Source organism: Aquarana catesbeiana, linkage group LG08 (genome assembly GCF_042186555.1).
Source record: "Aquarana catesbeiana isolate 2022-GZ linkage group LG08, ASM4218655v1, whole genome shotgun sequence".
NCBI lineage: Eukaryota > Metazoa > Chordata > Amphibia > Anura > Ranidae > Aquarana > Aquarana catesbeiana.
In genome coordinates this window covers 296,424,197-296,448,962 of record NC_133331.1, presented here as the reverse complement: position 1 = coordinate 296,448,962, position 24,766 = coordinate 296,424,197, and the positions used below count along the sequence as shown (strand labels likewise).

Below are 24,766 nucleotides of genomic sequence, written 5' to 3'. Positions count from 1 at the left end.
TTTTTTTTTTTTTCAGCTGCCCCTGAACTCTCCTCTATGTTATCTCATCGGTACGCGGGATCGTTTATAGTCGTTTCCAGGCAGTTGAGGTTAGAAGAAAAAAAAAAAAAAAAAAAAAAAAAAAAAAAGCGTTCAGGGCGGATGTTCAGAGGCATTTAAAATGGCAAATGCCTGTAACAGCTTGTGAACGCGGTAACGAGCGTTCAGCCGCATTGCGTTTATAGCCGTTTTTAAATGGGAGATACATTTCTGGACCATTTACGATGTAAAAAACGCTTCTAAACGCGGCACAACGGACTTTTTTTTTTAAACGTCGGTTTACTAGCTGTCAAGTTCCATCGTTCGGGAGAGGTTTTGGAACGTCCCGTCTACATGAAGCCTTAATGTTATCAGAGACATCATGAGAAAAAAGCCGCCTCCTCGAGGGCCTCGTTGATCCAACCAACCTCTGCTGCCAGAGTACGGAATTCAATAGCGTAGTCAACAACAGTTCCCGTACTCTGTTTAACAGCTACCGGACCGCCGCACGCCGATATTCGTCCTAAGTTTGAAGAGGAATATCGTTCTTATGGCAGCAGCTAGCTACCATTACCCCGGTATCCTTTTTTTCGCCAGGCGGTCCGGTTTATGATAATAGTGGTCTCTGGGGCGGATTCACCACGAGATCACTTTTATAGGCGGCGGGAGAGGGCCCCCCCACTACGCTCCATTGCCCTCCACCTCTTACCAGAGCTGTCGGCAGCGGCGGAGGCGATCAGATCCTCTCACATCAGTGGCACGGAGACGAGTGAAGGGAAGATGGCCCCCCCACCCGTCTCCATACCATTGTAGGGCAGAAGTGACGTCAAAATGTTACTTCCGCCCATAGCTCTTAAAAAGGGCCATTTTTTTTTTCTTCTTTTTTTTTAAATGACAATTTTTTATTTTTTTTATTGCATTTTAGTGTAAATATGAGATGTGAAGTCTTTTTGACCCCCCCAGATCTCACATTTAAGAGGACCTGTCATGCTTTTTTTCTATTACAAGGGATGTTCACATCCCTTGTAATAGGGATAAAAAGTGACACAATTTTTTTTTTTTTAAACTGTGCAAGAATAAAAAATAAAAAAGGTAAAATAATAAAAAAAAAAAAAAAAATTCTTAAACGCGCCCCGTCCCGCCGAGCTCGCGCGCAGAAGCGAACGCATACGTGAGTAGCGCCCGCATATGAAAACGGCGTTCAAACCACACATGCGAGGTATCGCCGCGATCGTTAGAGCGAGAGCAATAATTCTAGCCCTGGACCTCCTCTGTAACGCAAAACATGCAACCTGTAGAATTTTTTTTAAAGGTCGCCTATGGAGATTTTTTAAGGGTCAAAGTTTGTCGCCATTCCACGAGCGGGCGCAAATTTTGAAGCGTGACATGTTGGGTATCAATTTACTCGGCGTAACATCATCTTTCACAATATAAAAAAAAAAAAAATTGGGCTAACTTTAACGTTGTCTTATTTTTTTAATTCAAAAAAGTGTATTTTTTCCAAAAAAAAAAAAAAAGTGCGCTTGTAAGACCGCTGCTCAAATACGGTGTGACAGAAAGTATTGCAACGACTGCCATTTTATTCTCTAGGGTGTTAGAACCCCCAAACATTAAACTTTTTTTTTTTTCTAAGTAATTTTCTAGCAAAAAAAAACAAAAAAAAAACAAAACTGTTTTTAACTTGTAAACAACAAATCTCGAAAAAGAGGCTCAGTCCTTAAGTGGTTAAAGGAGGCCACAAACTCAGAGTAATTCTGGACAATGGGTTTTTTGTCTCTCCCATAGAGGGTTTGCCCAGGCCAAAGCTTTGTCAGAAAGCAAAGAAAATATGAAGCCTGCTTTGCTTTGGTCCACAGGAAACGCCTGGGGCAGCATCTTCAAATATATTCCAACCTGGTTGAGAAACTCTGCAGCGAGATGGATCGCCCCCAAAATGCTGGGGAAGTGGAGCAGAACCGGTCATACCTCTTACATTGGTAGTATAAGAGGCGGCTGCCAGAGACAGGAGCAGCAAGGACGTCCTGCAACACTGGTAGTGCCGGAAGAAGCCGAAGTGGGAGGATCTACATGAGCCGTTCAAATTAGGAGTGTTTGTAACACTGGGCCAAACTGATCCATGTGGTGGTCCTGCCAGTCCAATCTGGAGAAAATATTATAACTGAGAGAAATACAGGAATACAGGACGGGGAACACAGCTCAGGAAAGTGACCAGGGGATTACAGGCTGATATCACCCAGTCCCCGCCCTACTCTGGACCAATCAGTGAGCAGTATGGGTGGAGGAATGGATTTAGTGTTAATGACCCACCTGTGCTGATCTCTGTAGGAGTGTCCTCCTCTATAAATGTCCCCGTTATTCCATCCTCCTCCATAGACTGCTGATCATCCCTCACATACCTCTCTTCTTCTTCTGATTTAACCTCAAATTCTATATCGATTGGATCTCCACTCTACATCAAGAAAATGAGAGAAAATATCATCTGTAAAATATAAGCTTTATTATTGTGACATCATATATAAAAAATCCTCACATTGTCTCCATTAATCTGTTTTGCAATCCCTGTCCCACCAACCTTGTAACAGTGAGGGATGGTGTGACCTTCCTGTGTGGGATCCCGGGAATACAGAGGACGGGGACATCTCTCTGGTGGGTTCCTGGTATTAGGTGGCTCCATCATATCCTTGTGTCCTTCTGAAAACTTCTTCATCACTCCATACTCCTCATCCTCCTCTTTATACTCTTCTTTTACAATAACATTATCCTTGGTGTTTTCATTCTGAAAGATATAATAAAATACTTGTGTAGTGACAAACACACTTGTATATGAATCACAACTCTCAATATTTGTTACTCATCTACCTGATGATGTTTCGTGTAGTTGTGATCTTCCTGTGTGGAATCCCGGGAATACAGAGGACGGGGACATCTCTCTGGTGGGTTTCTGTAGCTGGATGACTCCTCTATGGTGTCCTGGTACAGATCTTTATGCTCTTCCTCCATCACCCCATCCTCATCATCCTCCTCTTTTATCTCTTCTTTAACCTCAACTTTAGGATCTCTCAGGTTTTCACTCTGAATATATAATAAAAATGACATCAATGGTAACAATGCAGATAATGTACAGATCCTAATGATACTATCAGTGATTGTTCCTCATCTACCTGATGATGGTGAGGGATGGTGTGATCTTCCTGTGTGGAATCCCGGGAATACAGAGGACGGGGACATCTCTCTGGTGGGTTCCCATTACTGGATCCATCTGTAGGAAACACACACACTGACTGAATACATTGTTTCTATGTGTTTATCAGCTGATGGGGGATCTAGGTGGAGCCTCCGTACTGCTCTCTCCTTTACAATAAAGTCTTCTCTTACCCGGTGATGTGAGGGGCGGCTGATTGTCCATCATGACGTCCTTGTAGAGATCCTTGTGTCCTTCTAAATACTCCCACTCCTCCATGGAGAAATAGACAGTGACATCCTGACACCTTATAGGAACCTGACACACACAATGATACAGTCACCATCCAGACACATCCCTTGTCTGTTACTGGATAATGTCCCAGAATTCCCAGAATCCTCCTCACCTCTCCTGTCAGCAGCTCCATCATCTTCTTGGTGACTTCTAGAATCTTCTCCATGTTGTGTCTCTCAGGTTTTAGGGAGTCACATGGAGGCACTGTGATGGTCATATGATCACCTGACTTCACAAGAGGAAATCTCTGTTTTGAGGAACCAATAGGAATATCATGTTAGAATCCCAGAATCCACCTCACCTCTCCGGTCAGGTCTGTGTTTTATTAATAGAGATAAGAGTGATGTCATGTGACCTCCCAGAATCCCCCTCACCTCTCCGGTCAGGTCTGTGTTTTATGAATAGAGATAAGAGTGATGTCATGTGACCTCCCAGAATCCTCCTCACCTCTCCGGTCAGGTCTGTGTATTATTAATAGAGATAAGAGTGATGTCATGTGACCTCCCAGAATCCTCCTCACCTCTCCGGTCAGGTCTGTGTTTTATTAATAGAGATAAGAGTGATGTCATGTGACCTCCCAGAATCCTCCTCACCTCTCCGGTCAGGTCTGTGTTTTATTAATAGAGATAAGAGGGATGTCATGTGACCTCCCAGAATCCTCCTCACCTCTCCGGTCAGGTCTGTGTTTTATTAATAGAGATAAGAGGGATGTCATGTGACCTCCCAGAATCCTCCTCACCTCTCCGGTCAGGTCTGTGTTTTATTAATAGAGATAAGAGGGATGTCATGTGACCTCCCAGAATCCTCCTCACCTCTCCGGTCAGGTCTGTGTTTTATTAATAGAGATAAGAGTGATGTCATGTGACCTCCCAGAATCCTCCTCACCTCTCCGGTCAGGTCTGTGTTTTATTAATAGAGATAAGAGTGATGTCATGTGACCTCCCAGAATCCTCCTCACCTCTCCGGTCAGGTCTGTGTTTTATTAATAGAGATAAGAGTGATGTCATGTGACCTCCCAGAATCCTCCTCACCTCTCCGGTCAGCAGGTAGATGATCTCCAGGGTGAGGTTTAGTATCTTCTCAGTCATGTGACTCTGGTCCTCCTCAATTCTGATTGGTGCCGTCATTTGATCTATACAGGTTTCTGTCTAGACAGGTAAGGATGATAATAGATAATGAAAATCTATATAAGTAGGGAAATGTTCTGCCCCTGAAGGGGTTAATCTAGGTTCCCACACTATATATGTGTGTATCATCATCTGCTGGAGATAAAAGACGTCAAAGTGACTATGGAGGAAGAAGATGGACATAGGGTTGCCACCTGTTCGGGATTCACCCGGACAGTACGGGTTTTGAAACATGTGTCCGGGTCTCTGGCCGCCTGAGACCCGGGCACATTATTCGGACTGGCCGGTGGCTCCCTGTACGGTGTGCCTTGTCTACACAAGCGGCCCTCTAATGATCTTCCTAGACGAATCATTGTAATGGAATGCCGCAGTTGTGCGGGGTATCTTTGTTCCCGCACGCCGCCCGGGAGCTCCACTTTTTATGGCAGGGGAGACCCGACATTTCTCCCCGCTGTCCCCAGCTGCAGGACACAGAAAGAGAGAGCAGAGAGAGAGAGTGCTGTGAAGTGAACCCTCCCCTCCTCCTCCTGCTGTGATGTTTTCCTGTGTACACAGAGGAGGAGGAGGGGAGGAGAAGAAGGAGGAGGAGGGGAGGAGAAGAAGGAGGAGGAGGGGAGGAGAAGAAGGAGGAGGAGGGGAGGAGAAGAAGGAGGAGGAGGGGAGGAGGAGAAGAAGGAGGGGAGGAGAAGAGAAGGCTCACCACACTGCCGACAACGCTGCTGGACTGAGATCATCTATCAACTAATTCACAGTGAGTCTTCCAGAGGATGGGGGGCATGAACAAGAGGATGAGGGGGGAACCAGACTACAGTTCACTATGAGTAATGGGGGAGGGGATATCTTCTAGGGGGGGCACTTTAACACCTGTGCTACAAGGGGGCTTGGATATGAAATCCAGACCCCTTAGCACATATCCTCTTCCCCCAATATTAAAAGAGATGTCTGCCACAGAGCGGGTGGCCCTTGGCACCCCACAAGAGATAGAGCAATTATTGATTGGTTCGATAACAAAAAAGTAGTTTCGGACATGTTTCGGACCATCGTCCTTCTACTAGAAGGACGATGGTCCGAAACATGTCGGGTTGCTAAAGCCTATAGATGTCCTGTTACCACGCGATTTTACCTTTTTCTTTTTGTGATCACGTTTTATCTATTGAAGTGCGCGCTTTATCACTTTCTAGCTTTTCGATAAAAGCTTTTTTTAACGGATTCATGCCCTATGTGGAGATGTTTTGGTTTTTCCTCCTTCCATGAATGGGACCTCGCTGAGCCCTAGCCATTTTTCTCTGTACATCCATTCCATCTGAGAGAGATATCCCGATTGGTCGCGGACTTACACACCATTGAACAGCGACGGTCGCCCCGGATGGGACTCCCCGTCAGGACTTCTCCAGCCAGCTATCCCTGGGATCGTTGGATCCCTCAAGCCCGTATGACACTCCACCGTACGGTGACCGTGTCTATCTCTTCTGGTAAGGATATTCACTCCTATCGTTTGCAGTTTTGATTTGGAATTTCAGAAGATGTGTGTGTAAAGTGCCTTCTTATACATAGTTTGCTCCAGCCTCCGCCCCATGCGCAGTTGGGGCACCACATATGCCCATGAACCCCCAGTTTCTGTGGACTAACATATGATTCATCACACACCAATGGACTTTTTCCCCTAATTTGTTAAAAGTTCACTAACTACACACATTGCCTATTTTGGCACAAGTTATGTACTTAGTACTTTGTCACTTATATATGTTTAAGATGTAAAATGCACATTTTTAGCGCTGCATGTGGTTTGTATCTACCCCACAAGAGATGTGGAAAATTGCTCCAGGTGCCCCCCCCTTCCAAGCAAGTTAGTGGAGCAAAGTGTGGGTTCCAGGTCACAGGGAGGGTTCCCACTATGAAAACACAGGAATGTGCTGTGTGTTCTGTGCGATTCATATGTGACCCGGGTGCAATTTCAGCCCAATTATGTCTGCAGTCTCTGATCGTCTCCTGCACCGTGTCTGCAGTCTCTGATCGTCTCCTGCACCGTGTCTGCAGTCTCTGATCGTCTCCTGCACCGTGTCTGCAGTCTCTGATCGTCTCCTGCACCGTGTCTGCAGTCTCTGATCGTCTCCTGCACCGTGTCTGCAGTCTCTGATCGTCTCCTGCACCGTGTCTGCAGTCTCTGATCGTCTCCTGCACCGTGTCTGCAGTCTCTGATCGTCTCCTGCACCGTGTCTGCAGTCTCTGATCGTCTCCTGCACCGTGTCTGCAGTCTCTGATCGTCTCCTGCACCGTGTCTGCAGTCTCTGATCGTCTCCTGCACCGTGTCTGCAGTCTCTGATCGTCTCCTGCACCGTGTCTGCAGTCTCTGATCGTCTCCTGCACCGTGTCTGCAGTCTCTGATCGTCTCCTGCACCGTGTCTGCAGTCTCTGATCGTCTCCTGCACCGTGTCTGCAGTCTCTGATCGTCTCCTGCACCGTGTCTGCAGTCTCTGATCGTCTCCTGCACCGTGTCTGCAGTCTCTGATCGTCTCCTGCACCGTGTCTGCAGTCTCTGATCGTCTCCTGCACCGTGTCTGCAGTCTCTGATCGTCTCCTGCACCGTGTCTGCAGTCTCTGATCGTCTCCTGCACCGTGTCTGCAGTCTCTGATCGTCTCCTGTACTGTGTCTGCAGTCTCTGATCATCTCCTGTACTGTGTCTGCAGTCTCTGATCATCTCCTGTACTATGTCTGCAGTCTCTGATCATCTCCTGTACTATGTCTGCAGTCTCTGATCGTCTCCTGTACCGTGTCTGCAGTCTCTGATCATCTCCTGTATTATGTCTGCAGTCTCTGATCGTCTCCTGTACTAAGTCTGCAGTCTCTGATCGTCTCCTGTACTAAGTCTGCAGTCTCTGATCGTCTCCTGTACTAAGTCTGCAGTCTCTGATCGTCTCCTGTACTAAGTCTGCAGTCTCTGATCGTCTCCTGTACTAAGTCTGCAGTCTCTGATCGTCTCCTGTACTAAGTCTGCAGTCTCTGATCGTCTCCTGTACTAAGTCTGCAGTCTCTGATCGTCTCCTGTACCGTGTCTGCAGTCTCTGATCGTCTCCTGTATTATGTCTGAAGTCTCTGATCATCTCGTGTGTTATGCCTGCACACTCTCATAGTGTAATATAAGATGAAACGAGAGCCACCAAGCTGGAGCCCAGAGAGGACCATCTGACTGAGCCCTGCACGGTGCACCTGAGTGGTGGTCAGTAACAGCGTAGGAAGGCCAGTCTGAGGGGGGATCACTAATGTAGGGGGCAATGAATGCAGTAGGGTAAAGGGGCACTGATATAAAGGTTACCCCTTATATCAGTAACCCCCCCCCCCACACACACCTTACCTTAGTGCATTTACTCTGTGGAAGGTGCTCTATGGTGACCAGAGCCCCCCCACCCCCACATTAGAGAGTTTCCATTATAAATGCAAGTTGGAACTCTGTGGACAATGACATAAAGGGGAACTCTGATGTAAAGGGGAATGCAGTGGCGTCCGATATAAGGTGATCTCGTCACCAGAGTCGCCCCTTACATCATGCATACAGTCCTCACCACTTCCTCTCCCTACCATACACTATATATAAAAGGAGACCTCCCCCCACCCCCCAATATTATACTGGGAGGCTCCCCACCAAACATTTCACACTACATATACACTATATTGTACATCACACACTACATATACACTATATTGTACATCACACACTACATATACACTATATTGTACATCACACACTACATATACACTATATTGTACATCACACACTACATATACACTATATTGTACATCACACACATCTGCACTATATGCAATTGTCTACACCCACTGTTCACCGCTGCGCATGCCGCATTACTACCCCCCTAGGGCACACAGAGGTGTCCCGGGCATTTTACAATCTTATAATGTGTGCTACAAAAAAAAATGCCAAGCCCCGCTGAAGTGTTCGGGTTTGGCTCAAAGAAAAGGTGGCAACCCTAGATGGACATGACGGGGGGGTTACTGGGTGTAAATAGAAAATAAGATCTTATTACCTCATCTACTGCCCCTTCCAGCTTTGTCTCCACGCTACTTCCTTCTGACTCACTTCTCACCCGGAACTTCCTATTTATACCTGAAGTCACTTCCTGTCTGTACCTGACATCACTTCCTGTCTTCCATAGAGACTTCCTGTCTGGGTAAAAGTGAGATCACCACCTTGTGGAGCTCAGAGGAACTGCAGCCCAGAGAAACATCTCGTAGTGTGAACACGGCCTTGTGCTGTGTGTGTATGTACTGTATATCCTTATAGATGGGGTCATCTCCACTCCCACCAAGGGGGAGAAAAATATATTACTGCCTAGTCCAGCCTTTCCCAGCCAGGGTTCCTCCAAAGGTTTTTAGGGGTTCCTTGAGCAATAAACCATTTCTGTCTCTCGGTAACAACTGACATCAATTATTATTATATGCAATTTATATAGCGCCAACAGTTTACACAGCGCTTTACTATGTATAGGGGGGGACAACACAATTACAGTACAGTTCAATACAAAAGGTACAGGAGGGCCCTGCTCATAGAGCTTACATTCTAAAGGGAGGGGCAATGATCTGTAAGGAGGGCAGTCTTCCCACTGATGACGATATAAGGGGTCCTTCTCCCATTGGTCACCAATGTAAGGGATCACTACACTGACCACTGATATAAGGGGGTCCTTCTCCCATTGGTCACCAATGTAAGGGACCACTACACTGACCATTGATATAAGGGGGTCCTTCTCCCATTGGTCACCAATGTAAGGGACCACTACACTGACCACTGATATAAGGGGGTCATTCTCCCATTGGTCACAAATATAAGGGACCACTACACTGACCACTGATATAAGGGTGTCTTTCTCCCATTGGTCACCAATGTAAGGGACCACTACACTGACCTCTGATATAAGGGGGTAATTCTCCCATTGGTCACAAATATAAGGGACCACTACACCGACCACTGATATAAGGGGGTCCTTCTCCCATTGGTCACCAATGTAATGGACCACTTCACTGACCACTGATATAAGGGGGTCATTCTCCCATTGGTCACAAATATAAGGGACCACTACACTGACCACTGATATAAGGGTGTCTTTCTCCCATTGGTCACCAATGTAAGGGACCACTACACTGACCTCTGATATAAGGGGGTCTTTCTCCCATTGGTCACCAATGTAAGGGACCACTTCAGTGACCACTGATATAAGGGGTCCTTCTCCCATTGGTCACCAATGTAAGGGACCACTCCACTGACCACTGATATAAGGGGGTCCTTCTCCCATTGGTCACCAATGTAAGGGACCACTACCATACTTGCCAACAGTCCCGATTTTCCCGGGACAATCCCGATTTTGGGACCCTCGTCCCGATCGGAGCTCGTCCCGATTAATTTCCTGGGATTTTGCGTTTGTCCCAGGAAAATTGGGAATGTTTTAGGAAAAACGGGCGCGGCTACAAAAAGATGGCTGCCGCCGTCTCAACTCAAGGATTATTTCCCCGTGATTCAAACACAGTATTAAAAATAATAGCAAAATAATTAAAAAATAAGTAAAAAAAATGTTGCTTTTTTTTTCTTCTTTTACATTTTTGTGTATTTGTCAGCCTACAGTAGAAAGAAGGGAGTTTATGTTTCTTTACAACAGTGTGCCATATAAAAATCTTACAAACAAATAATATTGAATTTAGGCATTCTATTTGTCGTAGGATTTGATCTCTGTAATTCGAGATCCACTTTATCTAGCAAGAGGACTCCCAACGCAAGGAGCACTATGAAGTGGAAATGTCCTTAGGCACTGAGCACTTTGTCACTATTTATTCCATATGGACTGTTATTTGAACAGATGTACTTTTTGGTGGACTTTAATATTTAGTTTGTATGATATTGCACATTATAATTCATAAAATATTATTTATTGGTATATTTGCACTTGCACTTTTTGTATATGTTTCCTAGGTTTTTATTCATTTTATAGGTGTTCTTATATGTATTAATTTGAAGTTGCTGGTTTGTATTGTTACATGCATAATTTCAGTGTTGGCCCCACCCTGCCTAACCCCCCCCCCGCCCTGCTTCGCTCCGACCTGTTATGGAAAGGGGCGGGGGTTCTATAACCACGCGGCCGGCGGAGACCTACTAGGAAATCTTATGTAAGGGGGGGCTCCGCTGCGGACACCTGGTGTAAGGGGGGCTCCGCTGGGGACATCTGATGTAAGGGGGGACTCCGCCGGGGACACCTGATGTAAGGGGGGGTCCGCTGGGGACATCTGATGTAAGGGGGGCTCCGCTGGGGACATCTGATGTAAGGGGGGCTCCGCTGGGGACATCTGATGTAAGGAGGGACTCTGCTGGGGACATCTGATGTAAGGGGGGCTCCGCTGGGGACATCTGATGTAAGGGGGGCTCCGCTGGGGACATCTGATGTAAGGGGGAGCTCCGCTGGAGACATCTGATGTAAGGAGGGGCTCTGCTGGGGACATCTGATGTAAGGGGGCTCCGCTGGGGACATCTGATGTAAGGTGGGCTCCGCTGGGGACGTCTGATGTAAGGGGGCTCTGCTGGGGACATCTGATGTAAGGGGGGGCTCCGCTGGGGACATCTGATGTAAGGGGGGCTCCGCTGGGGACAGCTGATGTAAGGGGGGCTCCGCTGGGGACACCTGATGTAAGGGGGGCTCCTCTGGGGACATCTGATGTAAGGGGGGCTCCGCTGGGGACATCTGATGTAAGGGGGGCTCCTCTGGGGACATCTGATGTAAGGGGGGCTCCGCTGGGGACATCTGATGTAAGGGGGGGCTTCTCTGGGGACATCTGATGTAAGGGGGGCTCCGCTGGGGACACCTGATGTAAGGGGGGCTCCGCTGGGGACATCTGATGTAAGGGGGGCTCCGCTGGGGACATCTGATGTAAGGAAGGGCTCCGCTGGGGACATCTGATGTAAGGGGGGCTCAGCTGGGGACATCTGATGTAAGGGGGGGCTCTGCTGGGGACATCTGATGCAAGGGGGGCTCCTCTGGGGACATCTGATGCAGGGGGGGCTCCGCTGGGGACATCTGATGTAAGTGGGGGCTCCGCTGGGGACACCTGATGTAAGGGGGGCTCCGCTGGGGACATCTGATGTAAGGGGGCTCTGCTTGGGAAATCTGATGTAAGGGGGGCTCCACTGGGGACACCTGATGTAAGGGGGGCTCCGCTGGGGACATCTGATGCAAGGGGGGGCTCCGCTAGGGACACCTGATGTGAGGGGGGCTCCGCTGGGGACATCTGATGTAAGGGGGGGTCCGCTGGGGACATCTGATGTAAGGGGGATCCGCTGGGGACATCTGATGTAAGGGGGGGCTCCGCTGGGGACATCTGATGTAAGGGGGGATCCACTGGGGACATCTGATGTAAGGGGGGCTCTGCTGGGGACATCTGATGTAAGGGAGGGCTCCGCTGGGGACATCTGATGTAAGGGAGGGCTCCACTGGGGACATCTGATGTAAGGGGGGGCTCCGCTGGGGACATCTGATGTAAGGGGGGCTCCGGTGGGGGCACCTGATGCAAGGACGGACAGCTGGTGTCAGGCGACATGGCAGGTGACACGCTCAGGGATCCCACTGATTCGGCATTATGGTGAGTTGAATGATTTCATTTTATATTACAATGTAATAATAGAAATAATGCGCTTCAATCATCCTGACACCATAACAACCATGGTGCCGGGATGATTGAAGTGCTAACACCAGGTGTTGAGAGTATCTTTATCTGCTGATTGTTAAACTTTATGGAATACACATATTTCTATTGTTGTGAAGGATCTGGGCCTGCTGTCCCTCCATCCCTCTCTCCCCCTTTCCCTCTCCATCCCTCATTCATCTCAGACTCCAACCACACCTTCTTTGAGCCACACCCATTTAAGACACGCCCACTTTTTCCGTAAACCACGCCCATTTTTCGCTGCGCTGCATTTTTTGCTTGCCCCTGTGCCACACCTACAAACGCATGCCCCGCCCCCTAATTATAATAAGACTCTGCCTACAGCCAAAAGTGTCCCTAAATTTTTTTTCTACAATGTTGGCAACTATGCACTACACTGACCACTGATATAAGGGGGTCCTTTCTCCCATTGGTCACCAATGTAAGGAACCACTACACTGACCACTGATATAAGGGGGTCCTGCTCCCATTGGTCACCAATGTAAGGAACCACTACACTGACCACTGATATAAGGGGGTCCTTCTCCCATCGGTCACCAATGTAAGGAACCACTACACTGACCACTGATATAAGGGGGTCCTTCTCCCATCGGTCACCAATGTAAGGAACCACTACACTGACCACTGATATAAGGGGGTCCTTTTCCCATTGGTCACCAATGTAAGAAACCACTACACTGACCATTGATATAAGGGGGTCCTTCTCCCATTGGTCACCAATGTAAGGAACCACTACACTGACCACTAGGAAAACTGAAAATGTATTCAGCTGAAATGAAAGTATTACTATCATTAATAAATGACAGCTTGATGCTCAGTCTAGTTGTTTAGGGATAAGTTCACCTTTTTTTTCTAGAACTCAGCCCCCCTATGCACCAATATACCATTAATGTACCTTGGTTGCAGAAAAATACAAGTTTTCTTTGATTTTGAAAACAAGGCCTGACCTCATCCGTGGCTATATTTCTCAGATCACTTCAGAGACTTCCTGGTATACAGACAGGACAGACAAACCAGTAAGACCCAGGAAGGAGTTTACCAGCTGACCTCATTAGCACACCTTCACCCCGCAACTAAGTTTTCACAGCACCCCCCGGCCTTCCTCCACATGTGCGTTTGCCTGGCTTCCCCAGGGTCCCTTCAGATGGGCTCAGGGTGCATACTAAACTCCCCGGGACAACATGCAGCCCACAGGACACCCCTGATGTAGTGCAAGAGCCTACCTGATTGTATACAAAGTGATTGAATAGATAATATTTCTTCCTATTATATAGTTTTTGAAAATCTAAATGTAGCAGTACCCCCGAAGGGGCTGCTGGTAGTTGTGGTCCGCCTCTCACCCAGCACCGCTAAGCACACAAATCTTCAGACACTCAGTAGTCAAAAAGCAGTCCTTGTACTTTGTTTTTATGTGTAGCACTGCCCCCTTGGGGGTTTCTTAGAATTGCATGTTCCACCTTGACCCTGTGAACTTTCCAGCCCTCCTGACACTCTAGGTTCAGACATGTTGTGTACACCTTTAAATAACACACAGACACCAGGTATATAGATTAGCTCTCTTTGGTTTTACTTACTCAAGAGGAGAGTTTTGTAAAAAGGTATTAGTTGGCCAAGTCCTGGATAAACAGCAAAGACTCAATTGAGAAAGTCCCAAAAGCAATTAAATGACAATTGCCAATGACAGAAATACAATATTAAGGTATACAGAAACCTGCAGTAAATGAATGGGTTTCAAAAGGGTTGCTGATTGCTGCATGTAATACCACTGCTAAAGGGCAACCCCAGGCCTTTAATCATAAATGAGAGATAAAGCAGTATAGTGTCTAGAGGTGTGTCCCTTTAGATATAAATGAATTAGCAGAGTTCCAGGATGCAAGGCCTTGCAGTTATCTTCACCGGCAAGTTGGAGCTCAAAGAAACAAGACTTCTAAGTGCGGCACAGTGATATGCAGTACAGGCAAAGCAGCTGAAACTGACCAGTGGCAATTCTTAAGGTAATTTAGGGATAAGATGTCTGTATACAGTGTCCTGTGGAGTGTGAAAGTGACTGGTACTGGATTTGTGGGCAGGTGCCCGCTCACCAAACCAGATACAGTGTAGGAACTTCCTGAAGAGCAATCCAAGTGGATTCTTCCTTCTGCAGAACTGGCGAAGATGACAGACTGGCTGCTAGAATGGTGAATCGTCTGGTCCTACTTGCTGGTTTCAGCAATGCTGCGGTGGAGCCCTCTCGTGTAGCTTGCGGCGTCAGATCCGCCTGGGTCGCTGGGAGCACCTTGTTGCCGCCTGGTAGGCCGCAGTCCTCTTATGCAGCAGGGCATGGAGATGTTCACTTGATGAGATCCTGGAGGTAAAAGCCCTTGGGCCTGGTCTGCTGGCTCTGTTATAGCTTTTCCCAGAGTTCTTTCCCCGGAAGCAGATCGCATGCCTGGAGATGTAGTCCAGGGATAGTTCTGCTGATCAAGGATGTCTGCTCAGGAGACTACAGTTCCCACAACGCTCTCTGCTTGGCTCAGGAAGATGATGCATGTAATCTGAGCCCAGCACTAGAGGAACACAGAGATAGTCCAAGAAAGAAGGGGGTAAGTCTGCAGTGCCAGATAACTGTAGTCTGCTGTCGGCTACATATGTTTTATTGAGGGGATTGTAACTTGGATAGGGATAGGGCAGTGCTGTCTTTTGGCTTAGGCCGACAAGGCCCAGGCCTAGGGCGGCACTTTGCAGGGGGTGGCAAGAAAGCCACCCCCCCCACACGAGAAAAAGCCCCCCTCCCGACCTGTCCTACCGAGTCCCAGCTCCAGCGGCCTCCCCTCGCGACTGCCTCCCACCTCCCGTCTTTCTGTAGTGCAGCACTAGTAAATATTATGGACAGCCGTAGTTTGGGCGTGCTTGGCCAAGGGGGGTGGAGCAACTGGCGTCCCCATAAGCGGCCGGTGACTGGCTGGCCGCTTATGGGGACTGGCCCTCCTCCGTGCGGCTTTGGTTCACTGGCTGCATCTTCTCCCTGGCCCGGGTGTGTCTGTGATGATAGGAGGAGGAGGAGAAGAGAGAGGAGCATGAGGGGAACCCCAGGCAGCGGCCAGGACAGCAGGTGAAAACTTATTTCTATTACTAGAGGAGAAATGAGCAGTGCTAATTCCTGCTATATTTTTATGTTTGGATCTCATCTGAATTTTTTTTATCAGCTGCCTATAGACTGGATGTTTGCTTGATTCTCACTCGTTTGATACGTTTAATCCTCATTATTTCCACTATTTCCTAAAGCGCTTGGGTGTGCGGGCCCCATTTTGTTCACATTTATTTCAGTTAATTTATATTACTATTGTAATGTGCGTGTGCCAAGCAGCCAATCATATAGTGCTCAATATGTAAATATACAGATCGTGATATTGCAAAGTGAGTAGAGTTGCACGATTCTGGCCAAAATGAGAATCACAATTTTTTTACTTGGAATATAAATATCACGATTCTCGCAACGTAATATTCTTTTTAGGAGAGAGAGATTGATAGAGAGAGTGATTGAGAGAGATTGATTGCCTCTCCTCTCAGGTGTCCCCTCTTCTTTCAAGTGACCCCCCTTTTCCCTCTCAAGTACCCCCCTATCCTACTTTCAGGTGCCCCTACTTATCTCAGGTGTCCCCCTTTTCCCGCTCTCTCTCCCCGTCAGGTGTGCCCAATCCTAGGATCCCCCCTCTTTGTTAGGTGTCCCCCTTGCTCTCTCTCAGGTGTCCCCCCTCCGTCTCTTCCTCTGTCATGTGTTCCCCCTCTGTCAGGTGTCACCTCACCTGCTGCTGGATCTTGCCCTCCTTTGTCACCACCCAGTGTGTTGTGGCCCCAGAGGGACACACGTGGCACAGCAGGCAGAGCACCCCGAGCAGAGAGACCCCCATATGGGGGATCCGGGCGGTGCCGGTCAGGGCCCCAGTCTCGAGGGGGGGGCTGTACGGCCCGCTCCTGCTCTCCGCCACGTTTCCCGCTGACATCACACGCTCAGACGCACACAGGAAGAGGAAGTGCCCACTGCCATCTCGGTAGAGGCAACGTCCCCTACCTACCAACACTGGGGGGCGGGGCTGTCACTCTGACATACTTACCGACCAATCACATTCTTCTTTGCTGGCGTCAGACGTTTCACGCTGGCTCTGACGGCTTCCCCTCCGCTCCGAAACAGGCGAATGGTCAGAATCGTAGAATCGTTCAATTCCGGAGTTGCGATCGTGGCGGGTGGAGAATCGCGATAATTCGTGCAGCTCTAAAAGTGAAAACAAACTCATTAAACAGTCCACATTCAGTGAAAGTTCATGTATTGCAAACTTTGCAGTGCATGAACTCTCACTAAATGTGGACTGCTTAACCACCTGAATGCTGGGCACTTTCACCCCCTTCCTGCCCAGGCCATTTTTCAGCTTTCAATGCTGTCACACTTTGAATGACAATTGCGCAGTCATGCTACACTGTAACCATGTGACATTTTTAGCATTTTCTTCACACAAATAGAACTTTCTATTGGTGGGATTTAATCACTGCTGGGTTATTTTTTCCTAAAAAAAAAGGGGGAAAAGTCTGAAAAAAAAATGTCTTCTGTTTCTGTCAGTAAATTTTGTAAATAAGTAACTTTTCTCCTTCACTGATGGACGCTGATGAGGCAGCACTGATGAGGTGGCACTTATGGGCACTGATAGGCGGCACTGATGGGAGGCACTGGTGGGCACAGAGAGGCAGCACGGATAGGCGGCACGGATGGGAGGCACTGGTGGGCACAGAGAGGCAGCACGGATAGGCGGCACTGATGGGAGGCACTGGTGGGCACAGAGAGGCAGCACGGATAGGCGGCACAGATGGGAGGCACTGGTGGGCACAGAGAGGCAGCACGGATAGGTGGCACTGATGGGAAGCACAGAAAGGCAGCACGGATAGGCGGCACGGATGGAGGCACTGGTGGGCACAGAGAGGCAGCACGGATAGGCGGCACAGATGGGAGGCACTGGTGGGCACAGAGAGGCAGCACGGATAGGCGGCATTGATGAGCATTGATGGGCAGCAGTGATGGGCAGCACTGATAGCCAGCACTGACTGGCATCACTAATGGCGACTGATTGCTGGCACTTGTGGGCACTGATTCCTGGCACTTTTGGGCACTGATTGCTGGTATTGATTGCTTACACTTTCGGGCAACTGATTGCTGGCACTTGTGGGCACAGATTGGCACTGATTTCTGGCAGTGGTGGGCACACAGTTCTGGCACTGGTGGTACTTAATTGTAATCAGGGCACTGATGATCAGTGCCCTGATTCTATACCTAGATGTCCCCTGTGAGGAAATGCCGCTGATCGGCTCTCCTCATACTCTGTCAGTGTGAGGCGAGGAGCGCCGATTACCAGCATCTCCGTGTTTACCTGTGAATCACAGCCGATCACATGGTTAAAGAGCCGCGGCCACAGCTCTTTACACAGATCGGGGTCGCGCCGTGTCCTAGCAGAAATCTGCTTCATGATTGGACACAATATGGATCCTCCCTCATCTCATTCTTGGTTATGGAAATCTATGATATTACCAGTCCGGTATCAGAGTATCGGCAAACACGAGGATTAGATCTTTTACAGACATGGCCAATGGTGGAAATTGCCAAACACCAAATTATGAGAAACCTTTCAGAACCTACCTACAATGGTGGAATCATTTGTCACAGAGACCAGCAGTACTCTACTGGAACATTCTGGTGAAGAACAAGTGCGCTCTCAGACATCATGGGGAGATTTGTAAACTCTATACAGCCACTGGATGGCTTCACTTGACCCCCCCCCCCACCCCCCACCATGTTGCCTGGCTTCTGATATCCCAGCACTGGCATGGTGGGTGCTGTCAGGTAGAGGAGAGAGAGACCAGAGAACATCACTCGCTGATCACCCCAAGCTAAAAGTGTATTCCGGGTTTAGTTCTACCACTGTGGATGGAGGAGCTGTGAATGAAGCCCAGTCTGCTCTCCATTACCTTCAGTGGAGGGTAGGAGAGACATGAGGGACCTAATAGTCTCTCATAAAAGAGAACCTGTCACAACAAAATGCTAACATATGGGGGGTTATTAGTCCATTATTTTTGGCAATAAAGTTAAGTAAAAAAAGATGAAAAACATTCAAGTTACCCCCAAGCACTTAAACTACCCCCCATGTACATAAACGATATGTCGCTGACGCCTACATATGAAATATTGATTGCGCCAATGGCCAAATTCAGTATTTTGCTTTGAATCAGTAGTTGGTTTAATACCGTTGGTTTATGTTCTTTGATGTCTACTGTAGTCATAAGTGCATGGGTATAATATCTCCAGGATTTGTAGGAAACCATGCCTGATGACGGGAACCAAGCGATCAATGTACAGAAGGTTTGCTGGACGAGTGTGACAAGAATGAGCCCAGCTGTGATCAATTCTGGCCATATTGTAACTAACAGAGTGATTTCCTATTATTGTCAGCTCCATATAGTGGCCATAATGAAGTATTTTTCCTGAAATTCCTCCATCTGTAAAAATATTGCGATACAGAATTATGGACGCTAGATGGAGGCAATGATCATAGGAAATCAACGAGTTATATAAAATGTGGACAATATTCGTCACGGCTGGGCAAACCTGTGCCACATTCCATCAACTATTTGTTTTTTTTATTCATAATAGACCTCTATAGTCTCCATACCACAAAATGTACTCAGCCAATGAGAGGTAATGACTCCATTTTTATTTTAAAAGGCCTAGAGGGCCGCCTTTTACGTGGTGGGGTTAACGCGTTTCGTCCTGGAAGACGAATTGGGAAAACAGACCTCTTGCAAGAGTTTACACTACAAAACGTACTCAGCCAATGAAAGTTAATGACTCCATTTTTATTTTTCTCCTGCTATCAATGGCCAACACAGTACAACACTTCATCCATGTCTTTGGTGATCTCTGATCTCCTTATGAACTGTTTCTTCCATGATGAAGATCAGCCATGGAGTATATCTGAGGTGTAGATCAGGGTGTGCTTCTTCCCCACATGTCCAGCAACATTCATATAGAAGACATTTCCCGCACTCACTAATACACCTCGAGGGTTGTGTGGGAACCCTGATGTACAGGAAGACCGGACTTCAGTGAGGAGAAATCCCCTCACTCAGGACAGGAACGTGGCTTCTCCCCCGTGTGAGATTTCTGATGTGTGGAAAGACTGCACTTAAATGAAAAACATTTCCCGCACTCAGCACAGGCATATGGCTTCTCCCCTGTGTGAGATCTCTGATGTGCGGAAAGATAGGACTTTCTAGAAAAACATTTCCCGCACTCAGGACAGAAATATGGCTTCTCACCCACGTGAGACCTCTGATGTGCGGAAAGATTGGACTTACAAGAAAAACATTTCCCGCACTCAGGACAGAAATATGGCTTCTCACCTGTGTGACATCTCTGATGTGCAACAAGTCGCGATTTTTCTAGAAAACATTTCCCGCACTCAGAACAAGAATACGGCTTCTCCTCCATGTGAGACCTCTGATGTGAGACGAGGGCTGATTTTTTTACAAAACATTTTCCACATTCAGAACAGGAATACGGCTTCTCCCCCGTGTGCAATCTCTGGTGTATAAAAAGATAAGACTTTGATGAAAAACATTTCCCGCACTCAGAACAGGGAAATGGTTTCACCTCCATGTGAGACCTCTGATGTGAGACAAGGGCTGATTTTTTTGCAAAGTATTTCCCGCATTCAGAACAGGAATGCAGTCTCTCCCCCGTGTGCAATCTCTGGTGTGTAAAAAGATAGGACTTTGATGAAAAACATTTCCCGCACTCAGAACAAGAATACGGCTTCTCCTCCAAGTGAGACCTCTGATGTGAGACAAGGGCTGATTTTTTTACAAAACATTTCCCGCATTCAGAACAGGAATACGGCTTCTCCCCCGTGTGCAATTTCTGATGCATAAAAAGGCAGGACTTAGATGAAAAACATTTCCCACACTCAGAACAGGAAAATGGCTTCTCTCCTGTGTGAGACATTTGATGTGTGACAAATTGTATCTTTTGTACAAAACATTTCCCGCACTCAGAACAAGAATACAGCTTTTTTTCTGTGTGAGATTTCTGATGAAGGGAAATATGGGATTTCTTTAAAAAACGTTTTCCACACTCAGGACAAGAAAACGGCTTTTCTTCTGCATGAGATTTCTGATGTTGGGAAAGATGGGCTTTCTTTAAAAAACATTTCCCGCAATCAGGACAGGAAAGCGGCTTCTCGACTGTGTGAGATCTTTTATGCTCATCAAGATTGAATTTAAAAAAGAAACTCTTCCCGCACTCGGTACAGGAAAACCTCTTATCTGTTGAAAGGACGGCACCATCCCTCACAGTCGGAGGTTCCTCAGGATAAGAGGAATACGATGGTCCGGCACCGTCCCGCACAGTCTGAGGTTCCTCAGGATAAGAGGAATACGATGGTCCGGCACCGTCCCGCACAGTCTGAGGTTCCTCAGGATAAGAGGAATACGATGGTCCGGCACCGTCCCGCACAGTCTGAGGTTCCTCAGGATAAGAGGAATACGATGGTTCATCTACACTGTGTGGTGCCGGATGGACATTTGAGGTAGTCGGGTTTTCTCCTGGACTATACTGTGTGATGTCCTCATCTTCTACTTTACAGTCTGGAGACAAAGTGAGACAATCCTCTGAGGTTTTCCTCATCTCCCGTCCATCTACTAAAATAGAAATACAAAGATTATTACTAGACATGAGCAGATTAATTCCCCTAAACCAGGACTCCACCCACATCAGGCAGCTTTGTCTCTGAGGATCTTACAATTCCCCCCTCAAGGTAACTAGTAAATGGGTTCCGAGGAACTTTTATGGCATTTTAGGTAAAAACACACAGCTATGTAGTCAGGAGATGGAGACAGCTATGGTTCAGATGGAGGGCAACTATGGAGCTGATCCCACCCAGCATAATCGGGAGACTTGGTTATGGAAACGTAGGGAGCATGAGCTTCGGCTCCTAGACCTTACTAAAAGGAAGATGCTTTATACCAACCAAAACATTTTTGAACATAGTAACGAGGCTTGGCGCTTACTTGTTAATTTGGCCAGACTATACCTCTAATGTTAACTACGATGACCAACAATTATTTATGTACACTATATTGCCAAAAGTATTGGGAAGCCTGCCTTTACATGCACATGAATAATGGCATTCCAGTCTTAGTCCATAGGGTTCAATATTGAGTTGGCCCACCCTTTGTAGCTATAACAGCTTCAACTCTTCTGGGAAGGCTGTCCACAAGGTTTAGGAGGGTGTCTATGGAAATGTTTGACCATTATTCCAGAAGCGCATTTGAGAGGTAAGGCACTGATGTTGTAGTTTTTTCACAGGTGAAAGACTTTTTCACAGGCTTGCTACATACAGAGGCCCAACACTCAAAGAGCACCTTTAGGCGTTCTAGGGCCATAAATTACACATCTAATTTCCTGACTACCCATCACACTTTTGAAGGCCCTGGAGCACCAGGACAATGGAATTACCCACAAAATGACCCAATTTTAGAAAGCAAACACCCGATATACTGTATATCCTATATGGCAGAATGAGTCTTTTGAACATGTCTTTTTTTTCCACAAGTTTTCAGAAAACGTGGAAAGAAAATGAAACCATATATATATATTTTTTTTTTACTTTTTTTAGTTGTCCATTTATAAGATATTTCTAACAAATAGTATGCAAATACGAAAAAATACACTCCAAAGTACATTCTGCTACTCCTCCTGAGTATGGCCATACCATGTGTCAGACTTTTTCACAGTCTGACCCCATACAGAAGCACAATATGCAAAGAGCACCTTTAGGCATTCTAGGGCCATATATTACACATCTAATTTCCTGACAATCTATCACATTTTTGAAGACCCTGGAGCAACAGGACAATGGAAACACCCATATTTTGGAAAGAAAAAAACCATGATGTATATTCTATGAGGCATATTTGAACATGTCGGTTTTTTCCACAAGTTTTTGGAAAACGTGGAAAGAAAATGATACCACATTTTTTTTCACACAAAGTTGTCCATTTATAAGATATTTCTAACACATAGCATGTACATACCAAAAATTACGCCCCAAAATACATTCTGCTACTCCTCCTGAGTATGGCAATACCACATGTGTGAGACTTTTACACAGCCTGGTCACATACAGAGGCCCAACATCCAAGGAGCACCTTCAGGCATTCTAGGAGCATAAATCACACATCTAATTTCCTGACAACCTGACAATCACATTTTTTAAGGATCTGGAGCACCAGGACAGTGAAAACACCCACAAAATTACTCCATTTTGGAAAGCAAACACTCCAACATGCAAGGAGCACGTCAGGTGTTGGTAAACCTGACGAAAAGGGGACGGGCGCCTGAATAGGGGGTGGCAGCGGCAGCCATAGATAGATTTGTGCATTGCATAAATCATAAATCTATCTATTGTTGCTAGAGGGGATGGCTGAAGAGTGAGGGCGGCACCCGTGCGCCCTTATGGACGCACCACCACTGCTCCCAAATGACGTTTTCTGCTTGATTCGCTATTTTCTGGGCATTTAGGGGGTGCAGCTGGGTGTCCTTTCCTTCATACACAAGAAAGGCCTAGGTGTACCCTGTGGCTCTGTCACATAAATTGTGGAGTTAAACCCCATATCGGGCCCTTTTGCTGGGGATAAACTGCTTGAAGTCCAGCCTGCCAGTGAAGGGGACAAGGGACTCGTCCACCCAGATATTTTTGTCAGGGATAAATAATTGGGTGGATTTCTCAGAGAAAAAAAAATTTAGAAGTAGCTGAATTTTATACAATTTTTCAAATGCTGGGTCATTTCAGGGAGGGCACTGGGCGATATCGAGAAAGCGTATAATCATTAGATATCTTGTTCTTTGCACAATGGATGAGTAGATTGGCATTTGATGGATGGGGTGGGAAGACCAGTATGAGTGACATTCATGTTTTTTTGGAAGAGTCCCATATTGAATGTGAGGCCCAAAAAGATTCTAAATTCCTCCACTGTTAGTTCTCTCCACTCATAGGGATGGGCGTAACTTGAACCTTGGTTGCTCAATATGAATTTTTGGGCATAGAGGTTGCAATGGGCCACAACTGAACGTAAGAAGTCATCCGTAAAGACTAAATTAAAAAAAAAAATCAATGGGGCAAAATTCTCTGGCTGGGCTGTAAAAGGTAGGATGTTAGCTGCTCCTGAGTTATGGGGAAGCCACAGAGGGTTTTGAAGGGCATATGGAAGGCTGGCATGGGTCCTAACCCTTTGGGGCTGACGTGACACCCCACTAGTACCTGGCCTTTCTTGAAAAAGGTACTCAATTTCTGGTGGATGCCCCTGCGCTAATGGTGGATGGCACTGCTCTACTTGTGGTAGCCTGCTCCTCGCCAGAATGCCTTTGTTTGGTGGGCACACTTTCCTCATCCTCCGATCCAGTAGTAGACCCACTGCTTGAAACGGGTTCGTGATCAGAATCAGACCCAGACACAGAGCTCCCTGCTGCGCTCATCGCTCAAGCTTAGAATTTGGTATACCTCCTCACTTGGAATTTGTATATTTTTCGACATACTGGTGACTGTAGTGACAAACTGCTGGAATAGGGACACTGGGACAGATGTGGCTGCACTGATGGGTGCTGATGAGGGTGGACTTATATTGCCAATAGTATTGGGACGCCTGCCTTTACACACACATGAACTTTAATGGCATCCCAGTCTTAGTCCGTAGGGTTCAATATTGAGTTGGCCCACCCTTTGCAGCTATAACAGCTTCAACTCTTCTGGGAAGGCTGTCCACAAGGTTTAGGAGGGTGTCTATGGGGATGTTTGACCATCCTTCCAGAAGTGCATTTGTGAGGTCAGGCACTGAGGTTGTACCTTTTTCACAGGTGAAAGGCTTTTTCACAGGCTTGCTACATACAGAGGCTCAACATCCAAAGAGCACCTTTAGGCGTTCTAGGGCCTGGCCCGTAGTTTCCGCTCGAATTCATCCCAAAGGTGTTCTATCAGGTTGAGGTCAGGACTCTGTGCAGGCCAGTCAAGTTCCTCTACCCCAAACTCGCTCATCCATGTCTTTATGGACCTTGCTTTGTGCACTGGTGTACAGTCATGTTGGAACAGGAAGGGGTCATCCCCAAACTGTTCCCACAAAGTTGGGAGCATGAAATTGTCCAAAATGTCTTGGTATGCTGACGCCTTAAGAGTTCCCTTCACTGGAACTAAGGGGCCAAGCCCAACCCCTGAAAAACAAAAAACAACCCAACACCATAATTCCCCCCTCCACCAAACTTTTCACTTGGCACAATGCAGTCAGGCAAGTACCGTTCTCCTGGCAACCGCCAAACCCAGACATGTCCATCGGATTGCCAGAAAGAGAAGCGTG

At 47.1% G+C, this 24,766-nt stretch overlaps 2 protein-coding genes across 2 annotated transcripts; both read right to left on the bottom strand.

The window, feature by feature from the left end:
- Positions 1 to 2,248: 2,248 nt before the first annotated feature.
- On the bottom strand, positions 2,249 to 8,736 carry LOC141106829 (uncharacterized). The gene is made up of 8 exons (XM_073597758.1): positions 8,662 to 8,736; positions 4,525 to 4,641; positions 3,394 to 3,740; positions 3,331 to 3,341; positions 3,180 to 3,277; positions 2,878 to 3,090; positions 2,591 to 2,794; positions 2,249 to 2,467 (listed from the first exon to the last, which is right to left on the bottom strand). Exons 2-8 carry the CDS (start codon positions 4,618 to 4,620, stop codon positions 2,264 to 2,266), a joined length of 1,173 nt encoding a protein of 390 aa, XP_073453859.1. The 5' UTR covers positions 4,621 to 4,641; positions 8,662 to 8,736; the 3' UTR covers positions 2,249 to 2,263.
- Positions 8,737 to 19,069: 10,333 nt separating this feature from the next.
- On the bottom strand, positions 19,070 to 21,107 carry LOC141104828 (uncharacterized). The gene has a single exon (XM_073594602.1). It carries the CDS (start codon positions 21,090 to 21,092, stop codon positions 19,482 to 19,484), a length of 1,611 nt encoding a protein of 536 aa, XP_073450703.1. The 5' UTR covers positions 21,093 to 21,107; the 3' UTR covers positions 19,070 to 19,481.
- Positions 21,108 to 24,766: the final 3,659 nt, after the last annotated feature.

What these genes read in the sequence shown, in the direction of transcription:
- LOC141106829 (XM_073597758.1), bottom strand. Translation starts at nt 4,620, where the DNA reads ATGACGGCACCAATCAGAATTGAGGAGGACCAGAGTCACATGACTGAG. An exon ending in TCTACCTGCTGACCGGAGAG is followed by an intron (nt 3,741 to 4,524) that starts GTGAGGAGGATT and finishes TCCTCAAAACAG; the next exon opens with AGATTTCCTCTTGTGAAGTC. An exon ending in ACTACACGAAACATCATCAG is followed by an intron (nt 2,795 to 2,877) that starts GTAGATGAGTAA and finishes TATATCTTTCAG; the next exon opens with AATGAAAACACCAAGGATAA.
- LOC141104828 (XM_073594602.1), bottom strand. Translation starts at nt 21,092, where the DNA reads ATGTCTAGTAATAATCTTTGTATTTCTATTTTAGTAGATGGACGGGAG.